The 24,727-nt window shown below is 43.5% G+C and overlaps 1 protein-coding gene across 1 annotated transcript in view; it reads right to left on the reverse strand.

The window, feature by feature from the left end:
- Positions 1–1,092: 1,092 nt before the first annotated feature.
- LOC140992067 (nck-associated protein 5-like) overlaps positions 1,093–24,727 on the reverse strand; it is a 154,948-nt gene continuing 131,313 nt past the window's right edge. The window contains exons 13-20 of the mRNA XM_073462303.1: positions 21,051–24,619; positions 20,323–20,428; positions 19,161–19,248; positions 14,642–14,962; positions 13,074–13,159; positions 12,571–12,700; positions 12,310–12,485; positions 1,093–3,984 (exon numbers count right to left, since the gene is read on the reverse strand). Of these exons, the coding sequence (XP_073318404.1) occupies positions 3,682–3,984; positions 12,310–12,485; positions 12,571–12,700; positions 13,074–13,159; positions 14,642–14,962; positions 19,161–19,248; positions 20,323–20,428; positions 21,051–24,619 (4,779 nt within the window). The 3' untranslated portion in view covers positions 1,093–3,681. The remainder of the gene's footprint in view (positions 3,985–12,309; positions 12,486–12,570; positions 12,701–13,073; positions 13,160–14,641; positions 14,963–19,160; positions 19,249–20,322; positions 20,429–21,050; positions 24,620–24,727) is intronic.

The raw sequence follows: 24,727 nt of genomic DNA on the forward strand, positions 1-24,727 counted from the left end.
TGACGGCGGCTCAGAGATGGTGTTTTCATAATCTCGCTCAGTTTGTCTTCGTGCGCCGACGACAGAGAGAGAGTTTACACATTTTTTTTTATTTTTTGGGCATTTTCTCGTTTTTGATGGGCAGGATTTTAATCATATTCCTGTAACGTGACTGTTGTGAGAGGGACGAAAAAGTCGCCGAATTCATATAAACACCACATCACATCTGTTCCTTTCAATATCTTGTTATTTTAGAGCTTTCTTTTGCATTTTCTTATAAAATCCTTTAAAAAATGAAAGGAGTTTGGTGCGTCCGCGCGCAATGGGTTGACATTTACACTGATTTCTGATAAAATTCCACAAAGGATTGAGTTTTATGGTACTTTTTCACTCACGATGAGCCACTTAAACACTTTAATCAATCATCTGGACAGTTTTTAAAAACAATTATGTGCAAATATTAACATTTTTGATAATGTTTTATCAACCATTTTCATTTTTAAGGGAGATTTCAGCAGATTTTGGGGGATTCTTTCAACTGTTTCTCACTTTTCAATGTATTTATTGTGTTTTACATTTAATTACTCATATTTTCCTGTAATAATGCCACAGTAGTGATGCATTTTATTAACTTTACTGCTCCTCTAAGTGCTTATGCGCTCATCTAAACTGTATTATATCCTTATTATCGACTATTTTACCTATTTTGGCAATTATTCCCCCATTTTGTCGTCCTCTTACATCATAAACACAATATAACCTCGACTTTTAACATGACCTGCTTGTTTAAACGTGATCAATACTATAAATGAAGCTTATTACTGTATGTGAAGGTTGACAGAGAGAGAAATCATCCGAGCGTGGCTGAACTAATTGCGTTTATTTATACGCACATAATTACCCATCGAGGGACTAATGGTTATAAATCCCTCCGGAGAGGAGCGGAGCCTCGGAGCGGACGGTCCCCGGCACCGAGCTTCCCACTCCGGCTGACAGACTGTGAGTGGGAAGCGGTGATTACGCGCGGTGCCCTCCGGGTGGAAGATTTGCGGGTTGCGTCCAAACAATGGAGGAAAAAAAATGAATGAACAAAAAAACACACGCAGCTCGAGCTCAGTTTGAAATAGGAAATAGTTTCTCATATTTATTTAGGAAATAGTTACATAAAATATAGCATTAAAGTCTGGTGTAACAGACAAAATTGCACACAGTAATAATAATAATAACAATAACATTAATAATAATAATAATTACCAAAGTAACACTGCTGGTAACCATTTTCTCTTTACAAAGGAACCAGGAACATTTAAGGAGAGAGGTGAAGCATGACAATCACACTACAGTCTGACAGTACAAAATGTGGGTATAAATACTGGACACCTAGAAAAATACACAAGTCCTCTTCAGACTCTCTTCATACAATATTAACAGTTTCATAGAAAAAAATTGAAAACACACAGTCGGCTCTGTTGATTAGCACCAGCTGGTCAGATTCCAGATAGAGATTTGGCATTAACTTCACCTAAAAAGTTCAAATATGTCTTTAAAATAAAGTGATAAAATATTTTAGTATTAGCTCTTATCGATCAAAATAAAGATTTTTTTTTTTTTTTTTCTTTTTTAAGTTTTAAAACAAGAACCCATAAGGAAAAGGATACATGCCATTTTCAAACAGTAGACTTAAAACCTCAGTTGAATGATTGGCAAACAATGTACATCTTTTTTTCTTTTCTTTTTTTATCATTTGCATATATCAATCAGCAATGCCCGTTCTGATATTAACTTATAGCGGTTTCTATGTACAACGTAATATACAGCTATGAAAGGAAAACTTGAGGTTTTTGGAGAGTTCAGGTATGCTACGCTACATGAGACTAGAAACTAGACTGTTTGGATTCTGGAAGTTTTTTGCATCAGGAACTCAAAAAAAACAAAATATTATTGAGTGTTATTCGTCAACACTTTCCTGATGGCTGCATCTTAATTCTTACAATCTACATTAGTCCAGTATGTTCCCTGAGCTACCAACAATGACGCTGGGTGCGTTCGCTGTACCTGCGTACCAGCCAGACACTGAAAAAAAATCATTATTAGTCAATGTACCACGTGGAAACATAATATAATGACACCATTAGCTAATCCGCCGCTAAGAATGAGTTTCGTTAGCGAATCATTTTGATAATTTTCATGTCATTTGAAGACGTTCTTTCACGATTTTCTGTTTCGTTTGCACAACTGCTCAAAATAACAAGACAAAGACGAGATTGGCAGCAGTTTTTACCTTGAAAAATGATTTAAAAATGAAATTAAATCCTGTCGTGATTTGAAATGTTCTTTTTGAAAAAATATTGCTTCAAAAAACAAAAGGTAGACAAAGATGAACCAGGTGTATTACATGAGCAACTTCGACGGGCAACATACATAGCAGCAAACATAAAAAATGACACCTTAGGTTTAAATCTAGTTTCCTAGCAAACAGGAATGCAATCAAAGCAACAATTTCGTTGCAGCTACACACCAACTTTGCCCTCCCAGAAGACGCCCCGCTTATCACTGCTTGAATAATCGTTCACTTTACACTCCTTACAAACTTTGTACAGTATTTCTTACAGTGCAATGATAAGAAGTTCCCCAGCATAGGGGGAAAAGATAACTAAGAATTGCAATTCGACAACGTTGAGTATTGCTGTCCAGTCCACCACATCCAGAGTCAAAGTATTAAAAGTCCTGGTTTGGTGTTCGGGTTGAGGTTTCATCCTCGTGTCTCCGGCTCCACTAAGTGCTTCGTGTTGTATGCGGCGAGGGCAGGGCTCCACGTGTTGAGGCAGGGCTGTAGTCAAGACCACGTTAGTCCAGTCTGATTAGGACAAAGTCAAGCCAAGACCAAACCGAAAACTAATGCGTACAGGGTACTTATAGGTGCAAAAATCAATTCAGGGTTGTTGCTGAGTCTCATTCCCAGGTTGTCAAACAGGCTACCAATACTGTCCGTTGGCGCCCAGGTCTGGATCACCAACAGAAAGTGTTGGTATGTGGCGCACTACCAACCACAACCATCGCATTGGTATTTGATGAGCCACCAATCGAAAGTGTTGGTATTTGACAAACCATCAATCCAAAGCATTGGTATCCGACGAACTACTGACCCAAAACTTTGGTATTTAATGAACCATCAGCCGAACCAAAAGCGTCAGTATTTGACGAATGACCCACCCAAAGTGTCGCTATCTGATGAGCCGCCAACCCAAAGCGTCAGTATTTGACGATTAATCTCTCCAAAGCGTTGGTATTTGATGAACCATCAACCCACAGCTACAGTATTTGTCAAACCACCAACCCAACCAACCCAAAGCCCCGCTATTTGATGAACCAACAAGCCAAAAGTCAGTATTTGACGCATAATCTATCCAAAACTTTGATATCTGATGAGCCACCAACCGGAAGCGTTCATATTTGACGACCTGGGAATGAGACTCAACAATCAACCAGAATTCTTTCGTGCATGTTTAAGGTTCAACAGAGATGAAAATCAACCTGGAAATCCACTCCATGGCCCTGCTGTACCCTTCAACATCCAAACAAAAGAAAAGGAGTATTCAAAAGGGAACAAAAACGTCGGTAAGGGTCAAGAACTCGACCTGTTCTCCGAGTCAGACTTGAGACATCCACTGGACTACAGCCCTGCCCGCTTACTCATTGCCCCTACACATCGTTTGAACCCTGACTGGTGCAGGAGGAGAAGCTGTCGTACAGCGAGTCACTGAGGGAGCCCACGGGATCAGCCCCAGGCTTGCTCGAGAAGCTGGAGGACGAGGGCTCGTCCACCTTGCAGCAGTCGTCGCCGCTCTTCCCCGCGTCCGCGTGGCAGTCACCTCTGCGGCTGTCCGGGTACAGGCTGCCGCTGCTGGAGCTGCTGTGATTCAGCTTGTTCAGGGACTCCAAGGAGAAGTCGAGAGAGCCCGGCTGGTTTGCGCTGACGGGCATCTTCTCTATGGGAATCTCCTTCTGCAGAGAGACAAAAAAGGAGCAAAGATCAATAGAGAGCACGATTATATGTAAATTTATGGGAAATTAGTATGCTGCACTGTAAAAAGTTGCATTTTGTTCATCTCAAATTCATGTTACTACAAACTTGTTTCTGCTGCTTTGACAGATACAAAATGCCAAGCACAGAAGTGGGTCTAACACAGCACCGTGCAACTCATCTGGTTTGCAGTGTAGTGCTGCAAAGCAATAAGACTGACGCCGCTTGAGAGCACGACAGTGATCTATATTGAGATTTTTATCACGCTCAAGGACCAAATGTATGTCTTGGGTGTTGGCAGGCATGCATCTCTGGGCATCTGGGCTCACCCACTCCTCCTGTTTTATTAACTGGGCCGTATGATACGTTATTTTTTTTCCTGTTCAGCCCGTGGTCGTCTGCTTTATGATTTAGCACAGCAGGGAATATGTTTCTCTGGGGAAATGTTGCATCTAAAGCTGCTATCTGTTAACACCGCTTCAATTAGCAGGAGTAGTGTCATCGTGGATGCGCTGATTGGGGTGACTCAGAGTCGTGACACTTTAGAAGATATTAGAATTGAAAAATGTTATTATTGTAGGTCTTATCACTCGACTGGATTGAGTCTTCACATCTTAGTCTGTTGGCCTTTCAAGGGTATTCGTCTTAAGGCAACTCAGCAGTCATTAGACTCGACAACAAAAGTGCAAAAGCTGCCGTTAACCGGCTGGTTCCTTGCTACTTTATGCTTTGATTCATTGCCAGATGACTCTACGGCACATCACTGCTGATGACCTACTAGTCAAACCCTGTCGACGGGAAAACAAAACAGCACATAAAGCTAAAAATAGTTGTTTATGATGTGCCAAGTCTGTCAGTATTCTACGTGATCTTGACTATATGTCTCAAAAGGCATTTTAGGGAGGACAATCAGTATGAAAACCCTCCTTCGAGGCTGTAAACAAGATTCTTTGCTTGGCTGCATTTTCCTCCCAGCAATCCAGCCTGGGAGAGCAGTTATCTACAAAGGTATTTTTTTGCAGGGGTAAGTACACAGAGGAATAGCTGGAGGGTCCAAGCAACCCCCAAGGGATGCTCCAAACCTGGACCATTTAGCATTTTGCTGCGAGGTGTATCTCCCCTCAGACTTGAACCCAGAACTGCTCCACACATGAAGCACGAACACATAAACTGCATCAGTAAAATTGTCTGGAGTGCCGCGATAGTGGTGAAAATGGCCAGCAGGTATTTTTATGATCTCATGAGTTGTCACATTTCGTTGCTCATGTCCAACTGACTGACATGCTAATGTGACAGAAGACACATCTTTCATTACAATGGGAATGTGGGCTGGTTCGCCAAATAGCACCAAGGTTGAAAGAATCTTGAACAGAACCACATCGAGGACCAGAGCTCATTGGGTGGAAAAGGGTTTTTAGAAGAAGTCTCTGCAGTTTTGGGTCCATACAACCCTTACACTCACCTACATCGGGACAAATGCCCACAGTAAGTTTCTTTAAAGATCCAGTTTGTAAGAAAGTTGTGCCAACTCATCAAATACTGACGCTTTGAGATGGCAGCCAACCCGACCTACAATCCCAAAGCATCAGTATTTGACGAGTTGGGAATGAGACTCAAAACTCAACTTTCTTGCAAAGTGGACCTTTAACACGAGATATCATTTAGACGTTAACTAACAGCCATGGTGTGTTGACACCTCTGCAGCTGTATCCCCAACTCTGAATTATTATTGACTTCAGAAACAATATTAGGTTGTAACCGTATCATAAAGTTATTTTTTAGCTTTAACCCTGATAAGAAGTCGGGTAAAGCAGTATTTTAGTGATCCTTAGATATGCAATATTCTCTGTCTAGTTTAATTTATCTCAGAAATCCTGCTGTTATCTAATATTCCCTAACTTGCTGTAGCTTTCCTGCACTTCTTGTAATGCTTTCTGACAAGTCTACGAATCCATGCATCCAGCTGTATGTCGGGCTGCATGTGTGGGTGAAGAGAGGGTAAAAAACAATAGTGATTGTTCTCAGTGCTGCTCCTTAAGGGCCTGAAGCCTTGTTGGTTGCCTCTGCTTCCTGCTCATTAATTGCATTCACCTGCCAGCCCAGGTGTAAACTCTTCTGTGATTTGGGCAGCAGGACTCAGAGGCCAGATAGTATGAGGACTTTAGTTTCTGTACCATAAAAGCAAGACGAGATATCTGAAAAGTGCATAGAATCGTGGTTTATTTGACAGTTTCAAAGGAAATGTGGAAATCTTTGAGGTCCATGCAAAGTACCATCAAGCATGGAGAGATTTATGTAAATTTGTGTGCAGGTATAAAAGAAAAAGGAGAGTTTTCATTGTTTACATTCTCTTCAAGACTTCACAGCTAAAACCATAAAAAGGAAGTACTAATAATCTCATACTGAGTGCGTCAGAATCAACCTTCCACCCTAAAAATCCCGCCAAACCCAGTTAATGTGCCCTGATGTGACCTCAGTCGGCACAATCACAATAAATGTATCAAGAAGACGGAATCAAAAGAAAAGTTAAAGGACAAAATGTAGCCAAAGGTGACACCTGTCTCATGTGCAAACTCAAATTAAGTGCAGGTGTTGAACGCAGATTAGACTTGTTGAGTTTTATTATAACAGTCACGCTTCACTGTTTTATGTCACATCACTGTCAGCCGTGGAAATTGATGTTTTATGGCCTCGGGAGGAGAAAGAGTGCATGACGTGATGGGGATCAGCGATTAGCAGAGTGCTGTGACAGTGAAGAAGAGTCTTCAGCGCCTCTAGACTCTCTCAGCCAGCTCACCCTCCCTCTATATCTCATTTCGTTCGGAAACAAGAAGAAAGAAGGGGAATGGCTGTCTTATCGCTGATTGGATTTGATTTTGGAGGAACACAATTACCAGCGGATCGAACCTTTTTCCCCGGCGCAGGACTCAGTACCACCTGCGGGCGCAGCCAAAATGATGCTCTGCACGCATAACCGAGGCTGCAGGTGGACGTCTCAGTGAGAGCTTCCCACTTGAGAAACACGAGGGGCCAAATCGACAATTGGTTCTGCATCACATGTCAGTAATGGGATGTCCAAACTCGAAGTCAGTAGACCTGCTCACTACAATAGCTTACTGAAAAAGTCTTTTACTGTGACTTGAAGAAGACATTTTCTCTTTTCTCCTCCTTTGTTGTGTATTTTTCTCTCTGTTCTTTTTGTTTTTTGTGATTTTTATATCACTCTGCAGTGTTTTCTTATGTACGTACGAGCTAGTTAGCCATCGGCTGCAGTCTTTTTGGCCACGTGAGGCAACTACGTGATGTTTGGTGTCCTCGCAAACAAAATGATCACCTCATGTGGCTTTTGATCAGATTTTGTTGGAGGGATTCGGACCCAAGGAAGAAATAATTACTGACCAAGGATTAAAGGTAGAGAAGACGATCTGTAGGAATATAGATCTTTGAATACAGACACTTTGAATCGGGCTGAACACTGATCCAAAGCAGCAGTATTTGACGATCTGGGAATGAGACTCAACAATCTTTGTCCAGAATCACCTTCCCAAATTTTAAACTTAATAGAAACAAGCTTGAACTTGAGGCACAGACGTCTTGAACATCTTGAACTTTGTGTTTAAAGTAGTTTCCATCTGCTGGAATATCACAGCAATAGCTGACATGTTGTCAAAGTGAAGCTAGGGTGAGATGTGTTGCGTCTACCGGAGGCAACACATTTTAAGTTTGGTCACTATCGAGTTTGGAAGGAGGGCAGGTAAATTGGAAAAGTCACATTGCTGCTGACATAAAGTTATACAATCTGAATCTCAGTTTGCCGGACACGTCATCCACAGTGTGTCCTTGATTTTTGCCTGATTCTGAATTTACTTTACGATGGGTAGAAACAACCGTCATCACTGTGCGGATAATTCGATTCTGTTTCTGGGTGTATTCCTTCTGACTCCTGCTCATGCTGGCTGGCAAAATGCTATAACTCTGACAGCAACTCATGAGGAGGAACATATTCCTACTGTTGATATTTATTTGTACACCGGTATCGTCCAGCAGCACTATTTCAAATTACATGTCAACTGAAATTCCCTCTCCCTCGCTACATAATCATCGCTCAGGGTAACAAGCTGCTCGACGCTCGAGGAGATGCCGTGCATGCTGATTTGTTCACGCAAACCCCAGGAATCCCTCAAACTTCACCGATGCTACGCCTCGGCATATGTCCTGTGTCACTTTCCTGCAGCAGTTTCTTTCACCTTCGATGCAGACAAAGGAAGGAAATGGGGGGGGAAAAAAGAAAAGAGCGAGGCAGCGGGTAAAGGTTAGAAAAGTTAGTCTGGGAGGGAAAACAAAGAGAAGGACAAGGGGAAAGTGTGTAGGACAAAAGCGAGAGAAGTCATCTGAGGAGAACAGACGGAGAGAGTTGTAAGGGAGAGACAGGAATGGAGAGAGGCAAAAGTGAAAGGAAGACGAGGAGAGACACGTGGAGGAAAGAGAGACTCGGAGGAAGGAGAGGATAGGAGGAGAAGGGGGCGGGCGCCGCCGTTAGCAGGACTGTCAGGTGCTGTCAGGATGATGAATGGGAGGCCAGCGCGGGCTGTGAGGGCTCTGATGGGAGCCGCTGAGCTTTACATCACTCTCCTGAGTGTTTGTGAAAGGTTATTAAAGGCGCTTAAATCACCGGGCTCTGACACAGGCCCGCTACCAGCGCCCAAACTTCCCCAAACTGCTGCCAATGACAACGGCTGCTGAGTGGAAAGCTCCCCGACAAAAGGAAAGTGACCACGCAGGTACGGACGTGCGCTGAGAGGGTCGAGGAGGTGATGACACGCAGATGGATTGTCTTTTTCAAAGGAATAATGTAGGGTAAATGGGTTCAACAGCAGTCATCCATCATTATGGCTGCTTAACAGCTCAGGAATAAGGTTAGTGTCAACATTTATATCATCTTTGGCTTAGAATGAAGGGATAATACCTGTTTCCAACAGGGAAGACCCTGCAAAAATCTCTTTATCAGGTCTTTTTGGCTCGAATTAAGTCTTCAAAGTCTTATTTTCCGACAAATGGTGAATAAGTCTGCCAATGCAGAGGGATGTTTCAGGTATTCCTGAAGTTGGGTCACATTTTCTTCATGCGACAGCAGGAAGTTCTCCTATTCTTGTTTGAAGATACAGACGCTGTGCATTCGAACACAAACTTTCTTGAAGTAAGCTTATTCCCTTGGAAATTGGTTGATTGCTTACTAGCTTTGTATATTTTTTAGAAGCACCATATTACTGGCACATTAATAACAACTGTTGATGAAGTACTTTTCATTTTGCCTCGTCGATGTGTCCATTATGATGAAGAGCAGACATTAAGGTTGTCACAATACCAGCTTGATTAAAGTATTTTAAAAAAAACAGTAATCGATACCTCTTTCGAGAAGTCTACACGATCGACGACAGCGTTTTTCACACAGTGCTGAACACGTACCAGCACCAGCTTTGGGTTGAAAATCTGATTGTAGTTTTTGTTTGTTGATTTGTTTTTAAGGTACTTTTAATTCGATCAAACGTGGGTATCGTATCGTTTTATGCACGTGGAATGGACAAAGTATTTAAGTATCGTAAAAAGTCAAGTATAAGTAAAAGTTATTTCCATAACTGGAAGGACAACCCATAGCATATAGTATATACATACAGGTAAGTACATTTAATATCAGATACTTTAAGACTTTTACTGAAGTACTATTCGTATAAGTATTAATTGACATGATATCTGTAGTTTTACTCAAGTAGACTTTTGGATACTTTTTACAACACTGATCGTTTGTGTTCATAACATAACAACTAAGCACTCAAGTATAAATCCCTCCAAACTGTTTGAGTAAATGTACTTCCCACCACTGGTACCGCGGGCTAATGATCTGACACGACAGGACATGATGCCAGGTTGTTTTGGGACTTCAACTCCTGACCGCTCATCTTTGCTTTAGACCTTCCCGTGAGCACTATAAGCTACCATCACCACCCCCTCAGAAAACGTAGCCTACCGCATCCAATTAAATGACAGACAGGTTTGAGGATGAGACAAACGCAGCTTTGTTGCTCTCTTGCATGTCAGCTAATGGAGCTGTGCTTGCAGCTTGGTTGCACAGCGGTGCCACACGGAAACGTCCCACCTCTCCGCTGGGAGTCGAGAAAAAATCTCTCTTTTTTCCTCTCGCTTCCAGTTCAAGTGCGAGCGCTCAACTTTGCATTGCAAAGCCGAGACTCTGCCTCATACAATAGTGGAATAAATGGTTGAAAGACTGTTTTTGCTTGCGGAGGTCAGATGGAAGAGGCAGCCGAAGAAAACTACATTTTGGGATTGGAGGAATTCAGTCTTGCTCGAGTGTTGCTCAAGGACACTTTAGCAGTGGTGTTTACATGCTGAGTCACTCCACTCTTTCTGCCACCAGCAACATCCAGCTACATTTGCCATTTTCTTGTCGATAATGAAAGATAATGGTGACACATGCATTTTTTTACGCATGCAGAGTGGCTCAGATGGAGCTACAGCGGTGTAAAACTACATTTTAATGTATAATGGTGCTAATAAAAGCCGAAGCAGTAAGCATATTCCACTTTGCGGTTCAAATTCTGCATAATTATTCTAATTTATGGGCGTAAATGCTTTCAAATAGTCTATATCTGATTCTGATGTCGAGTTCCAGGACACCAAAGGTCAAGAATTAAAAAACAACACAGAATAAATTCAGATTTTTCCTCCCGTCTCATACACAAGAGTCTTTTGAGCTTGTGTTGACTCAGATCCTTTTTCTTTTTTTTTATCAAAATATGGATTTTTGTGTCAGGGCGGGTGTCGGGGTATAAGAGAGGAGAGTTCGGCCGTCCCGCAGAGCCGGGGCCGTGCACGCTGGAGGCCATTTCACGGTCTCTGATCCTCATTTGTCATTCAGCAGCGTTAAATACTAATAGGCAAATACCCGCTGACACGAGAGGGCAAGGCGATCGAAAGCAATTACGCGTCTTTTTCTATGAAAATCTGCAAACAATTCCATCGGTGGAAAATAAAAATCTTGGGAGTTTAGCGAGTCGGTTCGTGCCTCGGGAAGTATTTCAAAGGTAAAGTTGACATTGCAGCTCGACAGGAAGTTGCTCTGACCATCTGAAAAGCCTCCTTGCCAAAGTCAGTGACATACAGGAAAAAATATTCATCTTCATGCCTCTGCTGCGAGGAAAGAAGAATTATGCAAACCCTGTGACAGTGTGTCTCCCTTCACACTGTACAAAGTCCCACACCTGGGAGCTGCCTGGCTTTGTATTCGCTCAAACTGCCTCCATTTGGCCTCATGAAATGAGGAGATTGATTTATTCTACAACAGTCAGCACAGGGCGCACCTCATTATCTGCTTCAAATGGTATATCGAGGCAAATCGATTAAAATAGTGAGTGTAAAATAACAAAAACTTGGAGTATATTGCATAAAAATGTCCTCTTACTTACAGTAAACGAGTCTCTGAACACCAATTATCGGCATCTGAATTAGGGAAACTAGTCAATAAAAGGTGTCTAGCGGTGTCTTGCATTAACCTTGCCGCCGATACGAACATATATGCCCGCCCTAGAGCCTACAACAACCAATGAGTGATCATGTAGAGATGTGAGCCACTCTCTCATCTTTCTCCTCTCTACTGAGCCTGTGGACGACTGATGCATCATGTAGCCAATGAGATTTCAGATCCAGCAAACTATAGCTCATATCATATATTTTAAAGACGATTGCTTGTGTTTTTTTATGCATTTTACTCTTTGAGCAGGCTGTTCTTCCACCTACGCATTTGTTTTTGTTTTTGTTTTTACTATTTTATAAGCATCATGTTTGTGTAAATAAGGAAATAAAGAATTATAGTGAGTTTTTGCCCCTGTTTATCTCGAGCACGGGCATCCTGAGATCACAAAATGACATTTTTTAGCCAGGCGCCTGGATATTTCCTCAGGAAAACATGTTTAATGTTCATTTTCAGTGAACTTGGACTGTGTAAGACTATAATGTGGACCCACTGAATTTTCACTTTTACAATTGAAGTGTTCCTTTAAATTGTGCTCTCTAATTTTAGACTTCTGTTTTAATGTCAGGGAAATTAGTCATTAGGAACATCCATCATCTGAGTAAGTGCCTTAAAAAAATGAGTAACGCAGGAAGTATCACTGCCTGCGCAGATTCCTGGATGTCATAAGAGGGTGTGATGAGCAATAAAATGCTTCATAGGAATCACCAGTGTGCCTGTAAAGCGTCTTTACAGCTGTTATAGCTGTTTTAATACTCACACTTAGTCTATCTCCTGCCGTGCCGTCGAGGGATGACTCTTTGTGCAACAAGTTGTACTGGGAAATCCTCCTGCTGTCCTTCTCCAGATGTGTAAACACATCATGTTGGTAGTAGTCCATGATTGACAAGGATTTCTCCACGCTGCTCCTCTTCAGGGTCTCCTCGTTCTGGTCGACTGCGGACGGAGGATTTTTGTTTATGATAGGAAATAAAGAGGGAAAAGAACAGAAAGGAGAGAAAATGGCAGCTTTCAACCACACCTGAGTCACTCTTCTTGGCTCGGTGGATCAGGGTCCTTTGCGGCGAGCCCAAAGTGCTTCCGGTTTCCTCGAGTTCGGTCTCGGTGTCGCTGCTGCTCCCCGAGTACGTGCACACTTGCAGGGCTCTTTCCTGTTCATCGTTAAAAAAGCAAAAACTCTTTTAAAATATAGACAAGACACTTTTTTAAAGGACTTTAAATGCAGCTTTGTAATGTCATTTCTTGGAGTATCTTCAGAAACCAGAGTAAATTATGTTTTTCTCATCACATTTGACACAAAACATATCGTTCCAAAACAATTTTAAATGTAGAAAGATTAACAAAATATGTTTTAACAATCCATAAGTTATTTGAACCATTTTTATTATTTAGTTTTTGAGATATGCTCATTTTTATGAGGGGTTTTTGAAAGCTTCGTCTGCCCCATGCATACACTGGTGTACCTCTTCAACATTTTAAGAGCTGTTAATAAGTTGTGAATATATTGTAATGTAAATGACTTACACCGGGCATCTCTGTTTTTTTCTCGTTGTCCTTGGAGGTGTTGCTGCGAGGAGCACCAAGACTCAACCTTTTCGTCCTGATTGCATCTAGAGGTCAAAAAAGAGACGAAACAGAAAATGAGCCGAACGGTAAATAACAAACACATCCGTCTTGCATTCACCGTCCGACCACCTAATGTGATGCATATAGACGGCGGAGAGAGGAAAACATCATTTGAATTCTTCTGAAGTGACAATCTCACACATCCATTCAAGCAAAACCAATCCAACTGCCTACACACACTGCCATTTTCTGCCTATATGAGTGGTCTCGCACAATATCCGAGCTATCAAACATTAATGGCGTCCACCGTGCGATTGTTCCCGGCCATGACTCCTGGCAGCTCGGATATAACCGCCTTCAGTTGGCCCCCTGAATGACGAAGCGCTCTCTTATTATCAGTCTGCATACTGCTGCCTCGGACTCGCGCCAATTTAATTGTCTTTTAACATTCAGCCGCATTACAATAACTGGCAGCTTTTGGCCGATGCTGAAAAATCTGCATGGAGATCATAAAAGTGCTCTCGCCTATTAGGAGGCAAACAATGTGACAGATGCTGCTCCATTTCTGGCATCCGTAAGCTTTGTGATTCTATGTAGTGACGACAGGCAGAAGAGAAAAAGGTAAACCATATGATAAAGATGCACAGAATTGGCTCAACAGGAGCTGCTCTGTGACTCAAACTGCTGTCTCTGCAGTGCCAACGCGGCACCGAGGTGAAATGGATGCACTCTAATGTCCTGTAAGCATAAATCCCCGGGTGTGATCGCTCATCCCCGTGTGTTATTGTAGCTTTAATCAGCCATCTGATTGCATCCTACCCACCACCTTTCTGCTGTGCATCACGCCAAACGCGGAGGCAGCCGGCGCTTTATGATCTATGGCTGTGTTGACAGGCTTATCTAATTGCATTTGTTAGTTTTCCTCGGGGCAATGGCGAGTATGAGTCTCTAAAAAGGACACAGACTTCTTTGTCATCTCAGCTGAGTATCAGATGTCAGTGTTGATGCATTAGCTCCAGAATTAGCTGAACAAACAAGGTTCTTCTTTTAATCAGAGTGTAATAAAGCAAACAACTTGCTCCCCTCGTCTGCGTGTCTGGAGCCCTTGAGCGCTCTCGAGGAAAGTGTGTTAACATAAAGTACAGTGACACCCGATATTTCACTAAGCTCCTGAAAGGCTGTCGAAGGCTTTCAAGGCTTGGCGCTCATAATAGATGCTTTCACAGACATTTCAATCTACTTCGCTGTTTGGCCTTGATTTGAGAAAAGCAATTAGGAAATCAAAGACGTTCTTCTTCTACATGTCGCGCCATGTGGTTCAAGTTCGTAACGTAAAGTAAATCGCACAGGGCAGACAGCACAAATGATGTCACTGTTACCTGCAGCACCGGTTAATAGCTCAACCCTAACTCTAACCCTGGGGTTGCAGCAGTATACCGGTTCTTAGCATGCCAACATTTGCTTACTTGCACTGAGCACAAAGTTTACCAGGTAACACATTAAATATAAAGAGGTTCTCGACTTACCTGAAGTTGCTAATTTGGGCAGCCGGCTCTGAATGTCTTGTGCGTTGTTGCTGACGGTCACACTGGGGTCGGACAGGGAGTGACCCATGCTTGCCGGGGCATGCAGGCGGGTTTTTGGGAGGGAAGGCACTTTCACATCAGGTTGTGAGGGGTCTGGGTGGGGACAGGGAGGCTCCCGATCGAGCTCAGAGCAGCCGGCGGTCACCCCATCGGGGCTGGATTCAGATTTAGGGATGTGGCGACCGCTGGCCCGGGTGACGGAATCGGGGAGAGGGAAGGTGCCGATCCCGCTGTCCAGGGTTCTCATCTGACAGCCGGAGCCTAAAGTGACAAGGGAGAGGAGTGTGACGTCTGGGAGAAGCAGGGAACAACGATCAAGGAAGAGAAAGGAGGGCTTGGATTCACATGCATGGGAAAGGGTTGTGAGTAAAGAGGGCGTCTGTGGCAGGTTCAGTAACACATGGCCAGTAGGAAAAGAGAGAAAAAACAGCATTTTATTTGATATATATTGTATCTAAGGGGAAGAAATAATTATTGTTGTAGTGTAGAAGAGCTGGCGGCTCCGTCCTGAAGCACCTTAGCCCAGTGTTCCTTGTTTCAGCAATCACAGATGTACAATCAAAACAAGACATGACAACGAGAAAGCACCTGCTGCCAGCTATTCTGAACAAAACACACAATTGAGCCACAACCCGAGGACACGTTTGCCAGATTCATCAGGAGTGCACGCTGGGTTGCAATCAGGAGAAATGATGGCGAGTAGCAACAGATGGATGTCGTTTGGAAGCCACAGTTTGCGGGGCCTTGACTCAGGCTGCAACAGATGGACGACCGTTCAGCTCGGCCCAGGTCCTTGTAACTGTGGCCACTAATGGCCAACAGTTAAATGCTAATTATGTGTGGTTTGCAACTTTGTGCTGAGAATTTGTAATATTTCACATTGTATCTCCTACTGTCGGCCCTGGAGAGGATGAATCCTCTGCTCTCTCCGTTCTCTCTCTCAAAACATTGGTAAGTCAAAGCTCTGGCATGTTTTCTAGTTTGTCGAGACGGATCAATATTGACAGGCTCTGCTTCTCAACTGTGTATCCCCGTCTCGATGGGATCCAGTCCACTCGTGTGCATTTTCTTCTGTGAATAAAAGTTCTCTCAAAATACTGTTGGGCATTTCTGTTGACTGAGGACGAAGGGTAAGGGGCACACTTTCCGAATCGGCTTAAAGCCTCAGAACATTTCCTCGCGGGTCTGAGGCTAAAACTATTGATCCATTTTCTCTTTGGATAGCCTTTTCTCAGAGTGTCATTAGTAATTCACTCAAGTAACAACAAGCCTTCTGCTATGAATCTCAAAACTATGTCAATACATTCACAAATGAGGGAATTTAAGGAAGGTTTTTATTTGTGTTTGAGAGTTCTTGTTTACTTAAAGTTTCCATCTGACTTGCTTCTGACTTTCAACACCATGATGTGCATACAGAACCTGTGAAAATGAGTCCTACGTGTTCGGATTTTACACATACACCCTGTACATTGGACAGATGGCCTGTTACTTGTACACATATCTGCTGTGAGTCACATGAGGACAGCCGCTGTGAAAGGATAAAAAGTCGGATCAAGAAATCCTGATCTAAGTTTCAGTTGATAGCTACTAAAAGCTCGTTCTACCATGGCAGCAAAGATACTTCAATGAAAGAGCCGGTTGTCCCTCCGAACTGGGAGCGCTTGCAATACTCCAAGGGCTGTCCTTGGGCGGAAATCAGCAAGTCGGCAACATAACGAAAACAAGCATACCCAACTACACCGAAAAGATGATTGATTTTATGAAACCCCCCCTTTTGTTACTTTTGTTCAGTGGACCTTTACGGACTAAAGGGATATAATTGATCCAGGAATGGACACAAATTAGGACTTAACGGCCACTTCGAAGGAAGGAGGTCACCACTTTTTCCCCGCTTCTTTTGCTTACCATGGCGGCAAAATTGAATGAATTATTCTTCTGTTCTTGTTAAATTATTTGAACTGACTTGTGGAGAATTTAACCGATCCTACCACATACACGTCGCTATGAGCCGTTTTGAACTAGCTTCAATGGGTTGCAGACGAACTGGCGAGTCTGACTAGATTGAGAAACGATTAATTTTGTGTGGTAACGCGTTATTATACACAGTAACTGTAATCATATTACGTGTTTTATTGCCCCCGACACACCACCTGAATACTTATTTGTGTGAGTGTGAGAGAGAAAGGCAGAGAGAGCCATAGATTACATAGCTGTATAATTGAATGCCAAGCCTGGCAGTTCAAAATGCCCTCTATAACCAAACCATAACAAGGTCCACAGTAATTCTACCCAGAGGCAACAACAACTGGACATAATCTAGTTTTTCATGAGCTCCCTATCACTTCTGTATACAATACTCCAGGGTTTGAGGGGAGAAAGTGTTTCTTTTGGCACCTCCATAGTGTGAAATGGGCTCAATGCAATGAGGAGGTGTCAATGGGAACAGAAGGAGTCGTCACTAACGACCATAACCTCATTTAGGATGAGCCATCGGATTAAAAGGCAATGACACTGATTGTATAGTCTGGTAATCCTAGGAGTGAAGTTCAAGAATATCTCAGCTCTTTTTCAAAGTTAAGGCTAGAAAGTAAGTTTTGAAACATCAGCACCAGGTGAAGTAATGGCAGAATCATTGGTATTGATCAACACTGCCATCAAACCCTCGCAGATATATTAGGGTCACTCTGTGCTATGGGCCGGTCAATTTATTGTCCCTTTACAAGAAAAAATAACCGCCTCGAGGGAAGTTCTTCTAATATCAAACAACTGACCAGTGCAGTGTGAACTTCAAAATCCACATTCATAACTTGAGCAATGGATTTTGCTCAAGCTGCTTGCATCATAAACTGGCTGGATGTAAACTATTTATATGATTGATGTGTTTGCCTGGCATTAGGGCCGGTGAATGCTGCACTTTGGAGGAACGTGACATTAAGGCGGCGCTGAGCAACAGCAGCAGCTGAAACCTTTATGAAATATTTAATTCGCACTGTCTGGGAGTGCTTAGCTGGCAGAATATAAAAAAGCCGGCGTGTTAATGAGAATACGGAAACAATTAAGCGTTTTATTTTTGGCCATCAGGAGCTCATTTCCACACTCTGTGTAAAGTGACTCAAGCCAAGACTATTTGAGTGAAGTTGAGAACCCCTTTCTGGTCCTATAGAGATTATTTCCACCAATGCTTCGCCCTGCCAAAATACATCAACTTTAATTATTTATAAGAACTTGCTGTTGGGAAGTCAGAGTTCATTTTAATTCTTCGCCATCACCGCCATGCGTATACTGTAGATAAAAACTGTGCCAACTATGAAGCGAAACCACAGAAGAATAACCAACGTTTACAGCCAGTTAGCAACAATAAGCTAAGTAATGTCGAGTAGACATGTCAGATACAATAAGGAACATTAGCATTTATTCATTATTATTTACTATCGGACTATCACCTCTTGAGGTACAAACGTAGCTAGCGAGGGGCTAGCTGGTTAGCATGCTTACTTCAATGTCAAAACTCTTATTTCTTCACATTCTGTTGATAATTTTAGTTCATTTTTGAATGTTTAAAACTAAATTTTTTACATGTTGCAAGCCAAACAAACCCCGCAAAAATGGCTTACGGTCAGTAGAAAACCTTGTTGAACCTTCATTCCATTTCAAAACAAATGGCACATTTTGAAAGCCAGGACGTCGCTGCAGGATATTAAATTGAAGACTTCAGCTATGAAAAAAATAGCACATTTTTCCACGGACCTTCCAGCTAATCTCACTTCACACTGTATTCACGGCGTTGTATTGCGGGAGGTGAGTAATAACTGCCTTTGAGATGGATCACTGGTGCAATTTCTGAGACTGAATGACAGCTGAGTGACAATCACGCTGCACTCCACATCATGTCAACATCAGTTCCATCCTCTCCTTCCCCCAATGAATTTACATACTACAATGTAAGTTTGTCGCACTGCGATGATAACAATCATCATCCCGTCGCATAAATTGTTTGATGCATCCCTTTTTTTTTCACTTCCTTAGCCGCTCAGGCATTGTAAAATATCAGCCGGTTGCACATCAATCACCTGACTAGACTGTCAGCGTGTTGTTCGCAGCCGCTGCTATTTCCCCACAGTAATGGCGAGTCTGGCAGTGAGGAGAATTAGTTGGCGAAGGAATTGAGTTGTCAATCACATCAGGAAATCACAACTGTAAAATGTGTTAATGCTCTGCTGCGCTGGCTGATTCGTGATGGTTAGTGACAGCTTTTACACTCGCAAATATGAAACTCAGTGGCTTAAAACAGACAACATGAACTTTTGGCACAGCGAAAGTAGCGGAGCAAATCGGGTAAAAAGGAATATTTCATTTCAATTTCATGGGATTTACCCAAAGAGTCTTGTGTTTTTTGAGGGATTTTTCGCCGTTTTTGGTGAAATGTCCCTTAAGGACTGACAGTAATACATAAGCTTACCTATCATGTGGTCTTGACAAACTGTGTCTGGGATGCGTCCCTCCTCTTTTTCAGCCCTCATGTTGATCTTCTGAGTCAGTAGAAGGGTCTGTAATATTTGTAACAGTGCATGTTGGTGATACAAACATCAGAAAGCAGCTAAAATACACCATAATACATACAAACTACCATTATATAAAGTTTCAGAAAATCCAAACGGAGCTTTTTCTGTACAAGGTGTTACATTATATAACAGTTATCTATTTATAAAGCTCAAGGCAATTTTCAGAAGAAAGTGAAAACGAAAAAAGATCATTTATAGCCGACGGATTCGTGTGTTTTCTGAGACGAGACAAGCTTCTAAAAAAGTTTTCTTCAAAAAGAAGTGAGGCCATTGTCAGACCTTCCTGTCTTACTTTAATTGGGTTATTTAAAAAAAAAAAAAGTGGTTTTGGGGTGGTTCAAGAGCAGGAGCTTGTAGGTCATGAAGTGTCCCTCTTTTGTTGTATTTCTGTGGGGAGCAGATAGAGAGAAAGCTCGGAGGATGGTATTAAATGGCCCCTTTGTCAAATTGAGTGCCTGCGATAAGGGGCTCCTCCATGTTATCAAAACTCCACATCGTCTGGATTAAATTTCCTACATTATGCAGTGAGACTCTCTTTTTGTAACCCTCTCCCTCCATTCAGTCCCTGCTCTATTTTCATTGCTCTCTCAAGAACTCAGCCCCTCCATCATTTTTTGGTCTTTTGACTGACAGATAATAAAGAATAAATCCACAAGGTCGTAATTTTAGCCTTTTGCTTACAAAGTGCGAGGGTATGATTTAAAGAACGGTGCGGCTGAGAGAGAAGCCTAATTTAAGTTGCATGCATGGCCTGATGGCTGCCTCTGTGCTGAGATATGGTTTTAAAAATCTTCAGCCTTCTGGAAACAACAACAACAACATGAGCCTGGGCAGATAATGAAAAAGTAGGCGATGAATAGTAGGCTGAGTCAGAACACAATGCGAATCAATAGCGAGCCTTAAGGGGATATGATGCTGAAGAGGCGGCGGGCTCGGGGATGTGTTTGTGAACATGCACATGTATTGTGCAAGTGTGAAAACCTGTGGGAATGTGCGTGTATGTGTGTGCCAGTATGTAATAAAGTCAGTTATTTTATGGCGGCGTGTTTGCACACTTACAGCAGTATCGGAACAGATCTCCATATCTCCCTTCATTTCGCCGTGTTTCCTGGGTGTGGAGATCCCAGGCGGCGATGCAGCAACACAGTTGCCCTTCGCAGCGGTCCTGTGAGAAAATAAGATTTGATCTGTTTTTACGTCTGTGTGCCGATCGCCTCCTTTATCAACTCGCCAGGTAGAAAGTGAGGCTGCTGATAAATTGCATTGACCTGCTCTTTCGCTTCACGGATGCGCAAGCAAACGTATGTGCACATGCACCCGAAACACACACACATAAAAATGCCATCAAATGTTTAACAACCTCGATGAAGCGCTCCCTCTCAAGTGATTGCAGTTACTCTGGATAAAAATCTGTCAGCTGTGATTTGGAGTGGCAAATCACTGAAGTGTGGGGTATGAAATGTGGAGCTTTGCTGTCTTAAAGATACTTTACCGTGAGTGTGCTGACTGTGTGTCTGGATGCTGGTCCAAGAAGTGCTTATGCTCACTGGAGTGGAGTCATAACTCAAACAGACAGCTGCTGTTTGTGCTGTTTATTTATCAGTTTCACTGAGGCTTAAAGCAGTGATGGCTCATGTTTAATTTAATAGAACAACCAATTTGTTTCAGTGTCGATTCACTTGATAGAAATACAAATCTGAGGAGGTTCAGTGACAGGATGTAATCAGCATAGCATAGGATCAATTAAAGACAATTTATTCTTGATGACAAAGATGTTGTTCACCCACCTGCCGAGAAGTTCTTTCACAAACTGGTCTTTGCCGATAAAGGCTGTTGTACACTGGATCTGAGTGGCAATCTGACCCATCTGATTGTTGCAGTGGTCCATGATGGAGCTCAGCTTGTTGTTCACCTCAGACAGATTCTGCACCTCTGGACTGTCTTTCTGCTGGTTATCAATTTTCTTCTTGTCCTTCTTCTTGTCGGCCTTGATCTGTTTGCCTCCGAGCACCGATCCGATCTTCAGCTCTTTCTTCTCCTCTTTTCCCTTGGGAGACTCTACTTTCTTACCACTCAGGGCTGGGAGTTTGCTCTTACGGAGGCCGAACCAGTTTGCCAGAGAGGGGCCTGTTTTCTGTTTGGCCTCGGTGGCAGCGACCTTCTCCTGTTCTTGACATTTCTGTAAATTCTCTTCGATTCCCATCATGACTTTCTCCTCAATAGTGCAGCCTGTTGGGCTCATCTTTTTCTCATCCATATCTGGGGCTTTGTTTGGCGAGTCTGTCAGGGTTTTGACCTCTCTGCTAAAGTCTGGCTCATTCAGGGGTACACCTCCTGTCTCTCGTACTTGGTTTTGTGAACCGTAGACTGAGGACGGAGGCTGAAACTGTGGATGAGAGGCAACTTTTGAAGGCTTACGGATGTTGCTCAAACCAGTCCTATCGCTGATGGGTAAGCTTCGCACCTCTTTATGAGAAGGTGAGGTGACTGCCTCCCCCTTCGTCATGCCCTGTGACCCCTCGACTTTTGAGCCAGATTTAGAAGTCCTCTCAGGGAGGATGTTGTGACTATTTGACCCAGTCATGCCACCATAGAGGCTAAGCCTAGTCCTGGGGGAATGGACAGGACTTTCAGCCAGACCAACACTGGGTACCTCCAAGGAACTCTGTCTTGACAAGGAGTTCCCCCTTTCACCAGAGTTGGTGATGATCTGCGTTCGGACTTTCCCTGGTCCTTCGAGAACATTGATGTTGGGTTTCTCAATGTAGTTGGTGCTGAAACTCTGGCTGCGTGCTTTGGCCCCATTCATCCCCAAAGCCGGCTTCAGATGAGGTTTGGTCGTAACGGATATGGATCGAGAGAAAAGTTGACTACTCCTTTTTCCTTTCTCGCAAGCGTCCCCCTCCTCAGCTTGAACTTCCTCTTCCAGTAACCTACACTGGACCTCACCTTTACCCTCTGTTATGGACATCTTGGGTGACTCAATGCACACTGGCTGCAAGCTCTCACACTGGGTAGAAGCATTAGATGTCACAGTTTCCCTGGAGACTGAGTTGATATGATCTTTCTCTTGCTTGCCTGGAATAGAGGGACTATTTTTATGGCTCGGGGGAGATTTTAAAAATGCTTTAAAACCCATTGGGATGCGGGTCTTTGAGGCTTTTTCGGCTGAGTTTGGGGACATGACGACCGAGGTGGGTGGGCTGACTACAGCTTTACCATTTTGTTGGTCAGTTTTACCTTGAGGACTGTCCTGAATTGATAAAGGTAAACTAATAGAGGTCTTCTGCACTGTGTGATGGACATTTTCTTGTACTGATCCTCTTTTACTTGCAAATGAGTTCTGAAGCGAGGACCCTCTGAGGGCACTGTAGGGAGGAGGGACATTCTTTGAGCTTTTAGGTGCATTTTCAGTTTCTGGAGCACACCCTGAGTTTGCAGAAGGGAGGTAGTCTTTCATGGTCATCCTCTTGGGAGTGCCTTTAGTAGGTGTCTGAGTCGTGGCGGGGGACTTTTGAAGGTGCTGACCGGTTTTGTCAACCAGTTTCTGAGGTGCAAGTGCAGTCCCGTAGCCTGCATCCAAGTCTAAACAGTCTTTGTCCTTGATGGGAAGCGTAGATTGCATATTTGGTAAAAGTGAGGTGTGGTAACTTGGGGGAGGGCCCCTCACAGTGGTTGGTGTGGATGGTTGAGCCACCCATGTTTTATGTGCTTGAGGAGAGCCTTCGTAATTTGGTCTGATCAGTAAGGAGGTGGTTCGGCCGGGGGGAGGGGGAGGAGAAGGGGACCTGAGTTTATTTTTGCTGGTTTCACAGTGTTTGTCTCTAGTTGGCTGTTCGCCATTGTCAGCATACTCCAGGTGCCTCCTTGCGAGGTGTGGGGAACCGGAGGAGGAGCCCTTAGTCCATTCAGCCCTGCTGGGGAGCTTGGAATTTACTGCCTTTGGGCTCTGTGTCTTGATGAACTTAGATATTTTGACTGCAGGAGAGGAGGGGGATTTCTCCTGACCAGAGGGTCCTGAGTTACCACTGTTACTTGGTTCAGTGGTGGTGGCCTTAGACACTCTCAGTGGGGATACTGAAGGTTTGTTACGACCAGGTATCTTTGAACCATTGGACTTGGGACCAGCAGGATCATTCATGGGAGGGATGGAAAGACCTTTACTAGATCGGCTGCTTGGTGGTTTGATTAGTTTTCTCTGTGGAGTCAACTGCATTGACAGCCTCTCAGCACTGCCTTCCCTGCTGTTGCTTGCTTTGCTAGTCCTAATCTGACAGTCAGAAAGCTTCTCTGGAGATTCAAGAACACTGTAGGTTCTTGCATTTGCTGATTTTTGCCTCGTGGGCCTGTCATGGGACACCAGTTCCGCGTAATTGGCAACTACCTTGCTACCTTGAATGTCATTTCGAGACCCTGCACCTGCTGCGACCTTTGGAGCACAAAGTTCAATAGGCTCTCCTTCTGCATCAAATATCGTTAAAATGCTCTCCTCAGACTGAGTAGACTTTGCCACCTTTGGCTCTTTAATTAGGCTGAAAGGCCTTGGCTTCCCATCTGCAGATTGAGTACGTCCCTGGTCTCTCCGCAGCCACTGTTGTGTGAGCAGCTTGGCAGCATCTCTTGACAGTCTCTTAGAGTCCCTCTCTGCTTGCTCTGTTGGCTGGCTAATGGACATTCGGATGTCACTGGACTCAGAGTTGAGTTCCTCTGGATCATCCACGTCAGAGAGGGGATTAGGTACCTCTGGGTCAGGAGGCTTGAAGTGCAGCTTGGATGGTTTACTAAAAGCTGATGTCCGACCTCCCTCAGGGAGAAAACTGTTAATGAAACTCAACAGTTCTTCAGGACGCTCTTTCGAGTCAGACGGCTGTTTGATAGCCACGAGACCTGAGCTACCATCACCTCCACCTCCACTCTCCTGTATCCCATCCCAGCTACACAAACTGTCCGAGATGCTTTTGGAGAGTCTCCTACAGTAAAACCAGTTGTCCTTGGTGGGGATATTATCTCCATGACTGGATTGTGCTAATTCATCATCAGCATCATCAGAATCATAGGTAAACCTCCTTCCCCCGACAGTTCTGCCCACATGGGTAGGTTTTGTCACCCCTTTACTGGTAGTCTTGATACCCAGGGAGTAGATGCCCTCGTTGGAGTTCATGCAGTCTTTGTAGCCTGACTTGGAGACCTTGGATGAAGCAGAGTGGCTCCTGTGTTTCCTTCTCTGAAGCTTCCTCAGTCCCTCCAGTATGTGGCTCTCCTTGCGCCTCGTGGGCTGCTGCTCCTCCAGGGCGGCACAGATGTTACTCGGGGCTGACGAACCCAAACTCAGCCTCTTCTCCCAGGTCAGAGATGACTAAAGGGCAAAAAGAAAGAATGGGTTAACCTCTTACAGATGTAATTATAGTATCTGCACACATTCTTCTTTTATAATGAATACACTTATGTTATTGTTCTTGTAATG

This window comes from Pagrus major, chromosome 24 (genome assembly GCF_040436345.1).
Source record: "Pagrus major chromosome 24, Pma_NU_1.0".
In the NCBI taxonomy this organism is placed as follows: Eukaryota; Metazoa; Chordata; class Actinopteri; order Spariformes; family Sparidae; genus Pagrus; species Pagrus major.